Source organism: Solanum stenotomum, chromosome 10, assembly GCF_019186545.1.
Source record: "Solanum stenotomum isolate F172 chromosome 10, ASM1918654v1, whole genome shotgun sequence".
NCBI lineage: Eukaryota > Viridiplantae > Streptophyta > Magnoliopsida > Solanales > Solanaceae > Solanum > Solanum stenotomum.
Window position 1 is genome coordinate 47213187 of NC_064291.1, and position 18071 is coordinate 47231257.

At 34.6% G+C, this 18071-nt stretch overlaps 1 protein-coding gene and 1 pseudogene across 1 annotated transcript; both read left to right on the top strand.

Moving 5' to 3' along the window:
• Positions 1-45: 45 nt before the first annotated feature.
• Positions 46-1539, top strand: LOC125843076 (F-box/FBD/LRR-repeat protein At1g13570-like). The gene is made up of 3 exons (XM_049522310.1): positions 46-849; positions 936-1097; positions 1183-1539. The coding sequence occupies exons 1-3, from the start codon at positions 46-48 to the stop codon at positions 1537-1539; spliced, it is 1323 nt and encodes a 440-aa protein (XP_049378267.1).
• Positions 1540-15528: 13989 nt separating this feature from the next.
• LOC125843077 (uncharacterized) lies at positions 15529-16277 on the top strand (annotated as a pseudogene).
• The last annotated feature ends 1794 nt before the right edge of the window (positions 16278-18071 follow it).

Genomic DNA, 18071 nt, shown 5'->3' on the forward strand with positions numbered 1-18071 from the left:
AATTTTAACTTTCAGAAATACCAGCAAACTCGTGTGTACTGGATCATGAAGAGTGCTAGGAGATCTGATGTAGATACAATTAGCAACAATTTGCCTTGTGATATTCTGGATGGAATTCTTGGGCGCTTGCCTTTGAAAGATGCAGTGAAGAGTAGTATCTTGTCGAAAGATTGGAGGTATAAATGGGCCACACGTCAAGAGCTTGAGTTTGATTATCACTTTTTCAAGTCGTTTTCACATGTTCAAGAAGCTAAAACAATCATTTATCAAGTACTCGTATTCCATAAAGGACCTATACTGAAGTTTAGACTTGGAGGGTCTAACTTGATAAGATTTCGTGATATTGATCATTGGATACTTTTCTTGTCAAAGAAAAATGTCGAGGAATTCACTCTTCGTGTAAGATCAAACAACGATTATCATTTACCTTCTCACCTTCTTACATTCCGGAAACTAAGGCTTTTGGAAGTTCAAAATTGCTTATTCCACCCTCCACCGGACTTCAAAGGGTTTAAGAAGCTTGTTAATCTTGGTCTTCATTGTGTCACTTTTCTTCCGACAGTATTAAGCAATCTTATCTCTCGATCCCCGTTTCTTGAAATATTGAAGTTGAATTACTGCACAAACTTTGACACCCTTGAAATTGATGCTGCTAATCTCAAATGCTTTGAATTTAGAGGAACGTCAAAGTCCATTTGCTTCAAAAATGCCCCTATGCTTAAGGAAGTTACTATATGGCTCAATTCACAAGTTTCGACAGATCTTTCTCCTGTTTGTTCTAATCTTATAAACTTCTTATATTACATGCCTTGCCTAATGGAACTGGATATAAGTGGTGTTTCATTAAAGGTAATAGTCTAGTGTAGTTAGCTACTTATCATAACCAAATTATGTATTTGATTTGTATCTTGAACTAATTTTTGACATGCTTCTAGGATTTAACAATGGGAGGTCTGTCAGGGAATTCTCTGATTGTTTTGAACAATGTCAAATCTCTCAGAATTCGGAGGATGTTATTCGAAAACAGTGAGGAGGTTTCAGGTGCTGTTTACTTGATTGCAAGCTGCCCCAAATTACAAGAGTTGACTATTGAATGTGTATGTACTCTCTCCTCCCTAAAGGTAATTTGATAATAATTTGTCCTCTGTATCCGGCCTGACCACTTCCTGAAAATTTTTTTAGGAAATAATGAACGATGTTGTGGGACCTGTTGCAGTTGTACAATACTTACAAGACCATCAAAGCTTGTATGGTGCTGTGAAGCTGCTTCGGAGAGTGCATATGAATACGTTTAGTGGTTTTGAGATAGAAATGGAATTTGTGAGGCTTATATTAGCATCTGCACCTGCACTTGAGAAAATTTTCTTTTGGAATTTTTCATGTTTCCTTCATCAGCCGGGTAGACAACTGATGGATAAGATGAAGCAATTTCACCAAGCATCACCTAATGTTGAATTCACATTTGAAGAAGTTGTTGCAGAAGATCGTAGACCAATTGAACCCCAAGAAGCCATGGAAGCACCATATGACTTTGATTAGTGATTTAGTATTAGGTTCGTTGATCTCGTATATATTACAAATTGTTCATTCTAGAGGTGACAGTAATGGTGAAAGAGAGGGTTCATCTTTTATTATTGTATTTGTTTTTTTCCGTTTGAGTTTGAGTTTACCTGTCCATGTTGCCTAAGACATTTTGTATGAACTTATTAAATGTAAAAGGGTCATGTTTGCGCCTTTACTATCTCCATTGTTTAAGTTGTCGACTATATAAGCCTACTCTTACACTTTCAAATAAAAATATACACATTTGTAACTATGAAAGTTTAAAATGGAGAGGTAGCGGTGTACTGACAGGTTTGCTCATATGCATATTACATCTCTCAAGAACCCTTTCAATGTACCTCTTCTAAGAAAGATGTACACCACCGACTTGTATTGAAATCTCCATACCAAGGATTTTCTTTGCAGCTCCCAAATCCTTATGTCAAATTCCTTGCTGAGCAGTTTCTTCAATGTATTTATTTCTGTGATGTTGTTAGCAACAATAATCATATAATCAAATATACAACAATAAGTAAATCATTGTGTTAACATATATCACAACTATCAAATGAACTCCTTGAAAATCCATATGTATTCATGAATGCATCAAACCTCTTATACCACTGTCTAGGAGTTGGATGTTAACAGACACGAGGGCTTGTGTAATAGTCCTCATGACTCCATCTTGGAAGCAAACCCGAACATAATCAGTGCCAACTATTTTACAAGCTACATCATTGCCCATTACTACTGTTCCTCCACTTTTCTCATAGCTGCTAAACCTATCTCTTTGAAACTCCATATGCAGAGTACAACCAACTCTTTCGTTACTATCATTGAGAAATCTATTAGATGTATTACCGATCTTGCCATGTAAACTAAACTAATTTTCTTCGCATTCTGTTTTTGACCATGACATCTGGTCTACCAAAGCCTCAGGTACTACTGTACAACATCAAAGTTTTGAATTTCAATACATCTGCTTTTTCTTCTGACAATTAATCATAACTTTTTTTTTTTTACTTTCTCAAATTAAGCATCAATCCTGACTTGGGATCCAGTCCAATCTTTATTCGAAACTAGATATTCAAGACTCGAGATACAAGCCCGGACACATAATATGGGCTAGAAAATAGAATAAAAAAGGATGTGTAGTTAGGTAATTTTTCCCTTTAAAATTGGGTTATGTTAGATTGGACTAAAATCAGCCCAATATGAAATTATCTCATGCCCAAGTCCCAACCTCATAAAATTTTGGACGGGTTATCAATTTTTGAGTCAGACTCTGCTAAGCATTAAGCGAGGAGTTAAAACACCAAACATCACTCTGGCGAAAACTGAGACTAAAAAGTAGAGGGCAGCTTTCTATCTCTCTCAGCAGACTCTGCTATTGGTAAGCCTCTGAACTCAACTCTGTAAATGGGAAATCCCAACAGTGACACAAAGTTCGAAACTCAATAGATAACCGGTCTGACCGTTTTTCTGGTATGAATGCCAATTGATTTCTTCAACAGAATCTAGGTTGAATTTTCTAGCTTATTTGATTCTGATATGCTTTTGTATTTGAAAAAAAAAGTACCAAACAGTCTCGATTATTTTTGCCCTTGTCTCAATTCTGATTGATTAGCTTCTTCCTTCACGCAAGCTATGGTCTAACGACACCTTTGTTGTGTTGCATTTTGTGAGTAACAAACACTTTTACATTAGGGACAGAGTGAAAAAGTCATGTATTACAAAGTGGTGAATTTTCCCTGGTTATCTACCTTTGTGAAAAAAAGTTAATCTCATGCCTGTATGTTTACAACTCTCTATTGAATTGATATCCACCTCCTTTCTCTAACTCTAAACCATATATGCTTTACAATGTTATATTAATTTTCTCTTTTTTGGAAGTTCACATATATAGAAAAGAATTAAAAGCTGCCAATGATAATGCATTTACCACCCGATTCTCAATTTACAGGGTTCCATCATGCCCACTAATAAGAGGAGTGGAGAGAGCTCTGTTGTAGATAGGATTAGCAGTTTGCCTTGTGATCTTCTTGAGAAGATATTAGGATGCTTGCTTTTGAATAATGCCGTATGGACAAGTGTTTTGTCAAGAAAATGGAGGTATAAAGTACTTTCCGAACTAGTGTTTGATGATAACGTTGGCAAAGGACTCCTCCTGAAAACTTGAATGGAATTTTTGAAGCATGTATTGTCATTGCAACTGCATTTGAGAAAATAGGTGTTGTGACGAGTGCAGATTTCAGTCATAGGGGAATGAAAATGATTGACGAGATGAAGCAATTCCCTCGAGCATCACCCAATGTAAGAATTTATATACCAAGAAGTTGATATTCATTTTTGAAATTTCGTGGTAAACGGCTCACCATTGAGATTCTTTGATCTTTTTAGTTTCTTTGTGTGCTTTGTTTGATCTCTTCAGAAAGGAAAATAATTTATTTTTCTTATGGATGTTTTCAGAATTGAGTTTCTCAATAAAAAAACAAAGTGTTTTGAAATTTGTAGTCTTAATTCTTAAACTTGTCGTAAATAATGTCCTTTCTTTAGTTAATTGGCTCAGATTTTAATTCAGTAATTGAGATTGATCAATCTTTGCAGCACTTACAATCTTTATAATTAAGCCCATTGCCCCATACAATAATGTTTTCCGATTTCTTCATTACTTCTAGTAAGGATATATCTGCATTCTGGTAATGTAAGCAAGGAGTCAAAACAACAAACGTCACCAACTTTCATGAAACCTTATAATTCCCTGATACAACTATTTCCTTTTCTAGGAGATTCAATGATGTATATATATACACAGAAAAGGATATTTCACCTATATACATAGTACATTTTTTTGGTGAGGGGTACAAGGAAGCTACTTCCATTTCTAGAAAAAGATATTGCAGAAATCTATTCTTGCAATTGGCAAAACCTACATAGAGCAATTAGCTCATTCTCTATCTTTGAACGTCAAATAACTATCCACCCCTATTACTAAATGAATTATGAACCAATCTGAAGTAAGTAGAAATAGGCTCCAAAAATCCTTGGTAGGTCTGCCCCTAGGCATTTGTCTAGTGGTAAGTGTGCTGCTCGTGTTGCGTGGATTAGACATACATCTTCAGTTTGCAACAGGTGAAAAGCTTCTATTTAAGTCGAGAATGATATACAACCGGATAAGTTATGTACCAAGTTGAGAGATTTGTTCCACTGTTGGGATTTTTCTGTTACAGATAAGAAAAGAGAGTTATAAAAACAGAGTTGAGTCCAGAGCCTTACCTGGAGTAGAGCTGCCTCTACTTTTCCATTTCTTAGTTTCATTGCTCTTTGTGGATGCTTGGTGTTTCAGTATCCTCGCTTAAGTAAAAAAAATATAAATAGAGAGATTTTGCGTAATGTGTTGCTATTATAAAATAAAAGGAAATCGCAAAACCAAGGGAAATCCCTTTTTTTTGTCCCCCAGTTTGTGGCCTGTATTTAGTTGTGTAAGTCAAAATTTAGTAAAAACAAGATAAGTTATGATTAATTGTCAGAAAAAAAAACCAGTTGTATTGAAGTTCAGAACTTTGATGTAGTATAACATGTCCCCCAACATCGTTTAGCGTTTCCAAAAGGATTTTCATTATGGTAATACTGCATTACATCAAAGTTTTGAACTTCAATACGATTGCTTTTTCTTCTTAAAATTAATCATAGTTTATTTTGTTTATATTAAATTTTGATTTACACTACTAAAAACAGGTCACAAACGGGGGGTCAAAACAACGAATGCTCTCGGTTTTGTAGTTTCCTTTTATTTTATAACAACAATGCATTATGCAAAATCTCTCTATTTCTATTCTTTACTTAAGCGAGAAGATTGAAACACTGATCATTCAGAGAAAAATGAAACGGAGAGACGGACAAGTAGAGGCAGCTCTGGTACAATTAAGCCTCTGCACTCAATTATGTTATTATAACTCTCTTTTCTTATCTGTAAAAGAAAAATTCTAACAGTGGAACAAATTTTGCAACTCGGCAGATAACTAATCTGGCTGTATATTCTTCTTGGCTTAAATAGTAGATTTCATCGGTTGCAAACCCAAACCCAAGATGTATGCCTAATCCTTGCAACATGGGCAGCACACTTACTACTAGTCAAATCCCGTTGGGGCGGAACTCCCAATGATTTTTGGAGCCTATTTATGCTTTCTTCCGATCTGTTCATAATTCATATAGTAATAAAGGTGAATTTTGGTGAAAAAAAATTGCAAGAGTAGATATCTCATATGTTAAGTATAAATTTCTATAAAATCATTTTCAAGAAATGGAAATAGCTGCAGTCTGACGTCATAAAGATAGAGCATGAGCTAATTACTCTACTGAAGGTTTTGCCAATTGCAAAGAATAGATTTCTACCAGATCTTTTTTTAGAAATGGAAGTAGCTTCCTAGTCCCCCTTGCCAAAAAAAAATGTACTATGTATTGAGGTGAAATATCCTTTTATGTGTATATATACACATATTATTGAATCTCCTAGATTAAATTCATGCTTTCACCATTGTTGTCTCCGATCAAGATTTCCAGGTACTCTCTCACTTCACAAAACACGTCATGTGCAAGGGACAGTTAGAAGCCGATGTACCATCATGATACTTTCCGTCAATAGCATGGTTTGAACCTTCCCTCCTCAATAATGCCATCTTCTGGATCTTCCAGATATTGAAGTTGTTGAGTTCACTGAATCTATCGATTTCAAAGTTCATGAAACTCGTTGATTATTCTTCTTTTTATGCTACACATACCATTTATTAGCTGATAATACAGAAAAACAAATTACTTTTTTTCTGATGCGGAAGTTTAAAATGTATGACAACCACAGAGTATACTCAAATATATATAACCTTGGCTCCGATACCAATTATTAGTGGGAATGAAAAGAAAAGCTCAAGATTTAACGTGGTCAGGATTGAAATGATCCTACGTCCACTAGAGAACAACTTCCCTCATATTATTAAAGAAGAGAGGAGAGATATCCCAATCACATCTAAGAAAATTGCTCTCTCAGTTTCTACTTTTATAAGAATTTGCTATGATTTTTGGGATGGTTGACATTTGACATTGAAGAATTGCCTCTACTTTTATAGGCAAAAAATGATTATCAAAGATAGGGGAGATTTCCCAAGTGTGCTACATGATTATTTCAATTCTCCTCAACATCTTAGCATCCTTTGGCTCCGAGGAACAGAAAATCAGCCAAGTAAATTGGCACATGTACATGAGTTGGAAAAACCAATTCTCATTACTGTCATTGATAAATCTATTAGATGTATTACTGGACTTGCCATGTAAACTAATCTAATTTTGTTCGCATTCTGTTTTTGACCATGACATCTGGTCTACACCAAAGCCTCAGGTACTACTGCACAGCATTAAAGTTTTTAATTTCAATACATCTGTTTTTCTTCTGACAATTAATCATAACTACTCTTTTTTTTAGTTTCTCATATGTAATGCCTCAGAGGATCCTTCTGAACATGCTGCATATTTCATGCGCTCCAAACGTAGTGAATTGAAGCAGTTCAAAAGGTTGCTAATAGAACTAATGCAGATGCAATTTCTAGGTAGGTAGCTCTAACGTTTTGCTTGCAAATATACCATTCTGTTATTTTGTATTACGATTTAGTACCTTGCTTTAACCAGCTCTTTGGTCTTGCTGATGTTCTCCCCATAATGTGGGGACGAGTTGGAGTGTTTTCGTTTCTAGTTGAGACCGGCTTGAGGTGTCTATATGTGCACTCTCAAAGTTGAAGCGCTTACTTTCCAGTTGAGGCTTAAGTTTGAGTGTCTGTATAATATTTTCTTCGCAAACAATATTGCTTCCTAATAAGTTGAATTGTCTTAGATAACAGGCGAATTACCAAAGATCTATTTCTCAAATATTTAACTTTTGTAAATAGATTATTTTCTTCCTAAGTACAATAGTTTTAGCCATCAAAGACTTCCTGATTTGTTAGATGTGAATATCATAATTGTCTAAAAAAAGGGAAAAGGCTCAAATATATCATCGTACTTTACAAAATCATTCTTTCTTCGAGGCCTCTTATTAGATGTCCACGTCATCGAAATTAAACGGGTCAGAAAAAGTTCAAGTATGATATCAAATTTTGAGAAAAGGTTCACCTATACCATCCGTTAATAGTTGAAGCCAACTATGCCATTGTATTTATAGAAAGGACCCATTCGTGCTACTTTTCAACGGTCAGATTTGATGGTTTTGCAAAATCATTTTTTCCATCATATGAATAGATACATGAAATTAATACCTTATACTTCTAATATGAATGTACTAGTATGATACTCATGTATCTAAGTATTGAGTTGGTTGAATACATTATATATTGATAATAGATAGATTAAATTAATGAATTATTATTTTAAGAGTAATAAAATGAAACTTATCGAATTACATGACCAAAATATACATGTTTTTGACTTTTATTAATAATATAATAAAATGAAATTAATTAAACATAGTATAATCCTTGATTTTCTTCTTATATTAAGGGATTTAATTAATTTAAATTTTCAGAATTAATTGAAAATCCTCAATAACTCCTCTAATAAAGGAAATCAGTTACAACCAATTAATTTAAATAAATAAAATATATATCTCAATTTTAAAATTTGACAGATACATGTATTTCGCAGATTCAGACTCATGTATCCTAAGCATGAAATATGGTAGATGAAGTAATATTTGAAACTATCGCGAATCTTAGTAATTAGGACCTAAACTAGTGGATTTATAAAGTTTTCCCTTTTAAGTTATCTTCAATTTAGCCCAGTAATAATCTAATTCTAGCCCATATTATGCGTCAGGGCTTGGATCTCGAGTCTTGAATATCTGGTTTTGAATAAAGATTGGATCTGAGTCTCGAGTCAGGATTGACGCTTAGGTGTCACTCTTGAGTCTCGATTGCTAGAGCTAGACTTGGTTCCTGAGTCTCGAGTTCGTTTATCTAGTCTCACCTCGGGTAAGGGATTGGATCTCGAGGCTCGAGTCTTAGGTTCCAAGTCAAATTTCTAGAAATGGGTGGACCAAGCAATTTTGAACTTACCAATGCCTTAGTTACTGGACTGTAAAAAGGTAATAAGGTAAATAATATTTGTTGCCTAAGCTTACAGGGAGGGTGAATTCCTCAACATTTCTCTTTGACAAGAAAAGTATCCAACAATCAGTATTTGGAAATCTTATCAAGTTAGAGCCTCTAAGTTTAAACCTCAGTATAGATCCTTTATGGAGTAATAAGACTTGGTAAATGATTGTCTTAGCTTCTTGAGCATGTGCAAACGACTTGAAAAAAGTGATAATCAAACGCAAGCTCTTGACGTGTGACCCCTTTATACCTCCAATCTTTTGATAAGATACTAGTCTTCACTGCATCTTTCAAAGGTAATCACCCTAGAATTTCGTCCAAAATATTGCAGGGAAAGTTGCTAATTGTATCTATACCAGATCTCCTAGTACTCCTCGTGGTCGAGTACTAACGAGAGTTTGTAGGCACTTCTGAAAGTTGAGATTAGGAAAGTTAACCAATAGTACTAAGCCAATGTAGTTATCAACTTTCAAAGTATTCATTCTTGGGAGAATTTCGATATAAAGACAATATTCAAATCTACATGAATACATGTTTTATGTTTAAGCAAGTATGTATGCATAGCCTTACATGACTAATAATTCAATAATTTCAACTACATACAAAAACCTTTAGGTTCCTTTTTATTACATTGAGAAACTCAATTCTGAGGAACATCCATCCGAAAAATAAATTATTTTCCTTTATGAAGAGATCAAACAAACAATGAAATAAAAAAGGAAAATAAGAATCTTGGATAAACAATATTGTTATTGCTACAAAGACAGATCAATCTCATGAATGATAAATAAATTCTACATTAGGTGATGCTCGAGGGAATCGCTTCATCTCCTCCATCATTTTCATTCCCCTATGACAGATTTCTGCCGAAGTTGCAATGTATATTTTCTCAAGTGCAGTTGCATATGCCAATACATGCTTCAAGAATTCCATTTCAGTTTTATTAACCCACATGAGGGTCATATCCACGCTTTTGAGCTGCTTCATTGCACTATGTGTCATTGTCATTTCTTGGGATTGCAAGGGACGTGTACACGCACACGCACACGCACACGATGTGAAGGCATACGACTTGAGAAGGGAAAAAGAAGATTAATTATAAGAAGAAGCTACAAATCAACATATTTACAATCAAAAGATGAAAAATGAGATGTACCGTAATTAGGAGCCTTTCTATGTTGGGGCAGCGGTTGATCAAGTCAAGCACATATGCAACCCACTCAACCTCGGAAAAGATCAAATTCTTGAAATTCAAAATTTTGATGTTGTCTAGTGTTAACTGAGGCTCTGGTACTGTAAAGGACTAAAATAAAGTGCGACAAAATTAGCTACAATTACGAGGAAAATCCAGTAGTGCATCAAACAAATATCTCAATGATAGTGATTTACCTCGGACATGTTAAAAGGCATGCCCAATACAATTTCCTCAAGCAGAGGGGTTCTTCTAAAGCAAAGGGAATTTGCTGTGCTGCTGAATTTGAAGATTCTTAGATTGGGGGCCTCAATAATGAAGCTATCAAACTCACTGCAGCAAATCATCGATACACGCTCAAGTAATGGGCTACTTGAAAGGAGGACTTGAAATGACTTGGGCTCGAAGGTTACAAATTGAAAGTTAAGGGTAACAAGACTGCGAAAACCTTTAAAGTTGGGAGGAGGGTTGAATTCACAACTATTAAGTTCCAGATGCTTTAGATCCTGAAATTTGAATAGGTGAGAAGGGAGGCGACAACATGTAAGAAATGCAAGTGATAATTCCTGGACATTTTTGTTCGACAAAAGCAAAATCCAGGTATCAATATCAGAAAAAAGGTTGGAGCTAGGGACCAAGAGGCTAAATTTGCGTACTTCTCCTTGATGCATCAATAGGACTTTATAAATACTTGTTTTCAGGAGGAGTTCTTTGTTGATGTTATAATCAAACACTAGTTCGGAACGTACTACCCACTTGTACCTCCATTTTGTTGACAAAACACTTGTCCGTACAGCATCATGCAAAGGCAAGCATCCTAATATCTTCTGAAGAAGATCACGAGGCAAACTGCTAATCCTATCTGCACCAGAGCTTTCTCCACTCTTCTTATTCATGGATCTCTGTGAATTGAGAATCGGGCGGTCAATACATTATCATAAGCATCTTATATAAGTGAATTTTTTAAGTAAATTTCCGGAAAAAAAAAGAGAAAAATAATATGTGAACTTCCAAAATAGTAAAACATGACCACATACGACTTTTCACCCGATCCCTAATCGCAATCGGAAAGTGTTATCTAGTTTATTGTCAATACAAAAGCACATCATAATCAGATAAGCTAGAAAATTTGACCTAGATTTTGCTGAAGAAAACCAATAGTCAATATACCAGAAAAATGGTCAGATCCGTTATCTACCAAGTTTCAAACTTTGTGCCACTGTTGGGATTTCCCTGGCTATACAGAGTTGTAAGAATCCTGACTCTGCCACTGCATGTACAGAGTTGCATCCAGAGGCTTATCAACAATAGAGTCTACTGAGAGAGATCAAAAGGTGCCACTTAATGTTTAGCAGAATACACCACAGATAGATTGAAATGTACCATCTATATTTTCTTACTTCTAACCAAAATGTAGGAGAGACTTTGGGAAATGAGTGTTGTAAAATGAAAAGAAATCACAAAAGAACAAGAGAATAATATTGAAAAATGTATCAAACATGATTTTCAATGTCTCTATTTTTTGGATTACAATAAAATGTTAAATGATGTCATAGATATAAGTATTAATATATAAGGGTTATAGAAATAAATCTTTGAGATGTACTTGGCCTTTAGGAACGTCTGGCAGCACGATGTTGTTTCTGGTTGATCTCCGGTAAGAACTTCCACTTACGGATGCCTTCACAGATTGCAAAATGTTTTCTCCAATGCTTTATTTGTCTTTAGGGAAGTTATGAACCTCTCTCCCCTATTAATAGTTGTAGGAAATAGGCAGCTCAAGTGTAAATGAATTTTGTTGCCTCATTTTGATAGTCATTGAGTTAATCACAAATGCTATTTTATAAGGTTGTTTGTGATTGGTCACGACATGTCATTTTGGACAATAAACGACTTTTGATTGGTTCTTGCTCTGATTAGGAGTTTCCACGTCATTTAAACATGACATCATTTTGTTGGTGTTGAATTTGAGTAGGATGTCATATCCTTGAATACGTTACATGAGTTTGCGCCTTCAATGAAATTGACCATTGGTTTGAAACTTCATCCAAATTTAGTATAAATCAGACCCAACAATTTAATGTGTTTGCAACGTTCCCTTGAGATCTTGACCAAAAAAATATGACATAAATCTTTGAGAGTTGTCTAAATCTATTCCGTTACATAGGAAATAGTAATAAATGTCATTGTTTCATAATTTTACGGGAAAATTTCAAATATGATATCACACATTGAGAAAGACTTATTTATGTCATCCGTTAATAGTTCTAATACACAATTCACAAGGCTCAATAATCACAGTCCAATAGTCACAATTCATAGCACATACCAAGTATGTCAATCACAAGAGTCAAACGGATCAATCAGAAGTACCAAGTGCATCAATCACATTTAACAAGTAGATCAATCATAAGCATCCACAGCGAAGAGAGGGGTCTTGACCTGCCAATTTTGGGGTGTTAGCCCCATTTTTCGTTTTCACCTTGGTAAAACCGTTAGAGGCAATTTTGAAAGGATTTCTTGTGCTAAATCAGTTGGGTAAGCTTTTGTGACCCTAAAAATTCTTCTCCCTTTAATTATTTATGGATTTTAACATCAAAATTTGGGATTTTGATTGGCAAATGGCTAGGTTATTCAAGAACTTGAGTTCTTAACTAAAATGGTGATTGTGAACTGATTTTAATTCTTTTTTTGAAATGGTTTTCACCAATGAGTTCTAAATGCCTTGGATAATGTTATTTTTGAGTAAAGATTTTCGGATTCAAACCTTATTTTCATAATTGAGTTTTTGAGTTGACTGACCCATTTTTCAAAGAGTATGAATTGGGTATTGTTATTTTCAGAATCTTATCGTGATTACTTGATTGAAATAGATTGCGTGGCTTTGGACGTTGTTCGGAAGGGGAAGACTAAAGTCTTGGATTGACTGTTTGATTGAATTGAGGCAACTGATCTCTTAAAATTTGTAATATAGTAGAATCGTGTATTTTCCTTCATTGTGTGTTGGGGAGTAATGGGAATGAGGTGATGGATTCATTGTTCCACTTGATAATATTATTGGATACAAAGGGGTTTAATGAAAAGGCTACATGTTGATCATAATGCTTTGTGAATTTCCTTGTTGTGGCCCTATTTGATTGATTGATGAAATGCTTTGATGGCATGAATGTGGACTTGAATTGCTTGAATGGTTGTCTCTTCCTTATGGTGTAAATTTTCTTTTGTGCATTGATTGTTGTACAACGTGATGAGGCATGTGATATAAAGCCGATGAAAAATAGTTTCGGCTAGCGATATTATATCGAAGGGAAATGGTTCCGGCAAGTGATATGATATAAAGTCGAAGGGAAATGGTTTCTGGCGAGTAATTATATGATATAAAGCCGATGGGAAATGGTTCCGGCTCGTGATATGATATAAGCCTATGAGAAATGGTTCCGGCTAGTGATATGATATAAGTCAATGTGAAATGGTTCCGGCTGGTGTTGTGATATAAAGCCGATGAAAAATGGTTCCGACTAGTGATATTGTGCTGAAGGGAAATGGTTCCAGCAAGAGTTTGATTATTGTGATTTAATGCATTTTGATGCTTATGATTGATCTACTTGTTAAATGTGATTGATGCACTTGATACTTGTGATTGATCCGTTTAACTATTGTGATTTACATACTTGATACGTGTTGATTGTTGAATTGTGACTATTGGACTATGATTATTGAGCCTTGTAAACTGTGTATTAGAACTATTAACAGATGACATAAATAACTCTTTTTCTCAATGTCTGATAGCATATTTGAGATTTTCCCATAAAATAATGAATCGATGACATTTATTACCATTTACTATGTAACGGAACAAATTTAGACAACTCTCAAAGATTTATGTAATATTATTTTGGTCAAGATCTTAAGGGAACATTGCAAACACATTAAATTGTTGGTCTAAGTCATACTAAATTTGGATCAAGTTTCAAACCGATGGTCCATTTCACTGAGGCGCAAACTCATGTTAGTATTCAAGGATATGACATCCTATTCAAATTCAAGACCAACTAGATGATGCCATGTGTTTAAATGACGTGGAAAATCCAATCAGAACAGGAACCAATCAAAAGTCGTTTAGTGTCCAAAATGACATGTCTTGACCAATCACAAGCAACCTTATAAAATAACATTTGTCATAAACTTAATGACTATCAAAATGAGGCAACAAAATTCATTTACACTTGGACTGCCTACTTCCTACAACTATAAATAGGGGGCAGGGGCTCATAACTTTCTAAAGACATATAAAGCATTGGAGAAAGCATTTTGCAGTCGGTGAAGGCATCTGCAAGCGGAAGTTCTTCCCGGAGGTCAACCTAAAACAACATAGTGCTTCCCAACGTTCCTAACGGTCAAGTACATCTCAAAGAGTTATTTCTATAACCCTTACATATAATTAATACTTATATCTATGATATCATTTAATACTTTTTATTGTAATCCAAAAAATAGATACATTTTTCAGTATTATTCTCTTGTTCTTTTGTGATTTCTTTTCATTTTACAACAACACTCATTTCCCAAATCTCTCCTATTTTTTTGTTAGAAGTAAGAAAATATAGACGGTACATTTCAATCTATCTGTGGTGCATTCTGCTAAACATTAAGCCTGTTTTACTGATAAGCCTCTGGATGCAACTCTGTAAAGGGGAAATCCCAACTTGGTAGATAATCAATCTGATCGTTTTTCTGGTATATTTACTATTGGTTTTCTTCAAGAGAATCTAGGTTGAATTTTCTAGCTTATTTGATTCTAATGTGCTTTTGTATTGAAAATAAACTAGCTAACACTATCCGATTAGGGACTGAGTGAAAAGTCGGATGTTGTCATGTTTTACTATCGGGTGAAAAGTCATATGTAATCATGTTTTACTGGAATGTAGGATCAATATGACCTTTTACCCGATCCCTGATGCTTTCCTTTTGATCACTTCGACATAAACTGAATTCAGCTATTGATATATTGTTAAGGGACATGTAGTATATTTGACTAGATAGGAAGAATTTAATAATAGATGCTTATGATAATGTGTTGACCACTCGATTCTCAATTCGCAGAGTTCCATGAATATGAGGAGTGGAGGAAGCTCTGGTGCAGATAGGATTAGCAGTTTGCCTTGTGATCTTCTTCAGAAGATATTAGGATGTTTGCCTTTGCATGATGCCGTAAGGACAAGCGTTTTGTCAACAAAATGGAGGTATAAGTGGGTAGTATGTTCCAAACTAGTGTTTGAATATAACATCAACAAAGAAATCCTCCTAAAAACAAGTATTTATAAAGTCCTATTGATGCATCAAGGAGAAGTACGCAAATTTAGCCTCTTGGTCCCTAGCTCCAACCTTTTTTCTGATTTTGATACCTGGATTCTATTTTTGTCAAACAAAGATGTCCAGGAATTATCACTTGCATTTCTTACATGCTTTCGCCTCCCTTCTCACCTATTCAAACTTCAGGATCTAAAGCACCTGGAACTTAATAGTTTTAAATTCCACCCTCCTCCCAACTTTAAAGGTTTTCGAAGTGTTGTTACCCTTAACTTTCAAGTTGTAACCTTCGAGCCCATGTCATTTCAAGTCCTCCTTTCAAGTAGCCCATTACTTGAGCATGTATCGATGGTTTGCTGCAGTGAGTTTGATAGCTTCATTATTAGGGCCCCCAATCTAAAAATCTTTGAATTCAGTGGCACAGCAAATTCCCTTTGCTTTAGAAGAACCCCTCTGCTTGAGGAAATTGTATTGGGCATGCCTTTTAACATGTTGGAGGTAATCATCATCATTGAGATATCTGTCTGATGCACTACTAGATTTTCCTCGTAATTTTAGCTAATTTTGTCACACTTTGTTTTAGTCCTTTACAGTACTAGAGCCTCAGTTAACACTAGACAACATCAAAATTTTGAATTTCAAGAATTTGATCTTTACTAAGGTTGACTGGGTTACATATGTGCTTGACTTGATCAACCGCTGCCCCAACATAGAAAGGCCTCTAATTACGGTATGTCTCATTTTTCATGATTGTAAATATGTTGATTTTTAGCTTCTTCTTATAATTAATCTTCTTTTTCCCTTCTCAAGTATGATGCTTTCGAAGCGTGTGCGTGTGCACATCCCTTGCGATCAAAAGAAATGACAATGACACATAGTGCAATGAAGCGGCTCAAAAGCGTGGATATGACCTTCATGTCCGGGTTAATAAATCTAAAACAGAATTCTTGAAGCATGTATTGGCATATGCAACTGCACTTGAGAAAATATACATTGCGACTTCTGCAGATATCCGTCATAGGGGAATGAAAATGATGGAGGAAATGAAGCAATTTCCTCGAGCATCACCTAATGTAGAATTTATATATCATTCATGAGATTGATCTATCTTTGTAGCAGTAACAATATTGTTTATCCGAGATTCTTATTTTCCTTTTTAATTTCATTGTTTGTTTGATCTCTTCATAAAGGAAAATATTTTAATTTTTAGATGGATGTTCCTCAGAATTGAGTTTGTCAATGTAATAAAAAGGAACCTAAAGGTTTTTGTATGTAGTAAGGCTGAGCATACATACTTGTTTAAATATGTATTCATGTAGATTTGAATGTTGTCTTTATTCGAAATTCTCCAAAGAATATTGAATACTTTGAAAGTTGATAACTACATTTGCTTAGTACTATTGGTTAGCTTTCCTAATCTCAGTTTTCAGAGGTGCCTACAAACTCTCATTAGTACTCGACCACGAGGAGTTCTAGGAGATCCAGTATCGATTCAATTAGCAGCTTTCCCCGCAATATTTTGGACGGAATTCTAGGGTGATTGCCTTTGAAAGATGCAGTGAAGACTAGTGTCTTATCAAAAGATTGGAGGAATAAAGGGGTCACACGTCAAGTGCTTGCGTTTGATTATCACTTTTTTCAAGTCGTTTGCACATGGTCAAGAAGCTAAGACAATCATTTACCAAATCTTATTACTCCATAAAGGATCTATACTGTGGTTTAAACTTAGAGGCTCTTACTTGATAAGATCTCCTAATATTGATTGTTGGATACTTTTCTTGTCAAAAAGAAATGTCGCGGAATTCACCCTCCATGTAAGCTTAGGCAACAAATTTCATTTACATTATTACTTTTTACATTCCAGCCACTAAGGCATTTGGAAGTTCAAAATTGCTTGGTCCACCCATTTCTAAAAATTTGACTCGGAACCTAAGACTCGAACCTCGAGATCCAATCCCTTACCCGAGGTGAGACTAGATACATGAACTCGAGACTCGGGAACCAAGTCTAGCTCTAGCAATCGAGACCCGGGAGCGACACCTAAGCGTCAATCCTGACTCAGGACCCGATCCAATCTTTAATCGAAACCAGATATTCAAGACTCGAGATTTGAGCCCTAACGCACAACATGGGCTAGAATTAGATTAATATTGGGTTAAATTGAAGACAACTTTAAAATTGGGTTATGTTTGATTGGACTAAAATCAGAATATTCAAAACAACAATATTTTAGCTTTTAGTGGGACGCCTTAGCAACAGTTTCATTATTTATTAAAAATGTCATTATTTTAGTTTGTTCAGGGATTAGTTATGTATTTATTTTATTTTGATTAATTTGAAAGAATACAAATAATTAATAACAGAACAGAGAAAATTATGGAACAAAAAAATTCAAAAAAGGTAAAAAAGATTTTAAATACAAATCAGTTACGTTTTGAAAAGAGCATAAATAGCCATCTTTCTGTCAAGCGTTTTTTTGCGTTCTTTTTAAGAACATAAAAAAAATAATTTAAAATAATTTAGTTTGTCTTCCGAATCATTCATCTGATAACTTTCAAAGCTTCTTCAAGTTGAATACGACATATTTTTGAAACGAAATTTTTTAAATTGACGACTATAAATTTGTCGCATCCAATGAACAATCGAAAAAAAATAGGTTTTTTTTTTCGATTTTTTTATTTGTTTGGATGAGATATTCGTATATGTCGAGTACAAGAGTGTTTTTTTTTATTGAATCAGTGAAATCTTTGTATGTATTGAGATTTATAGCTTTTTTCGGTTATTTTGTATCCAAATTATGACGTATAACGAATGAATTTTTTTTTTTTTTAGTTTAGTAGCTGTTTTTTCTGTTTGAATGCATACAATCATTTGTATCCCATTAAGTTAAT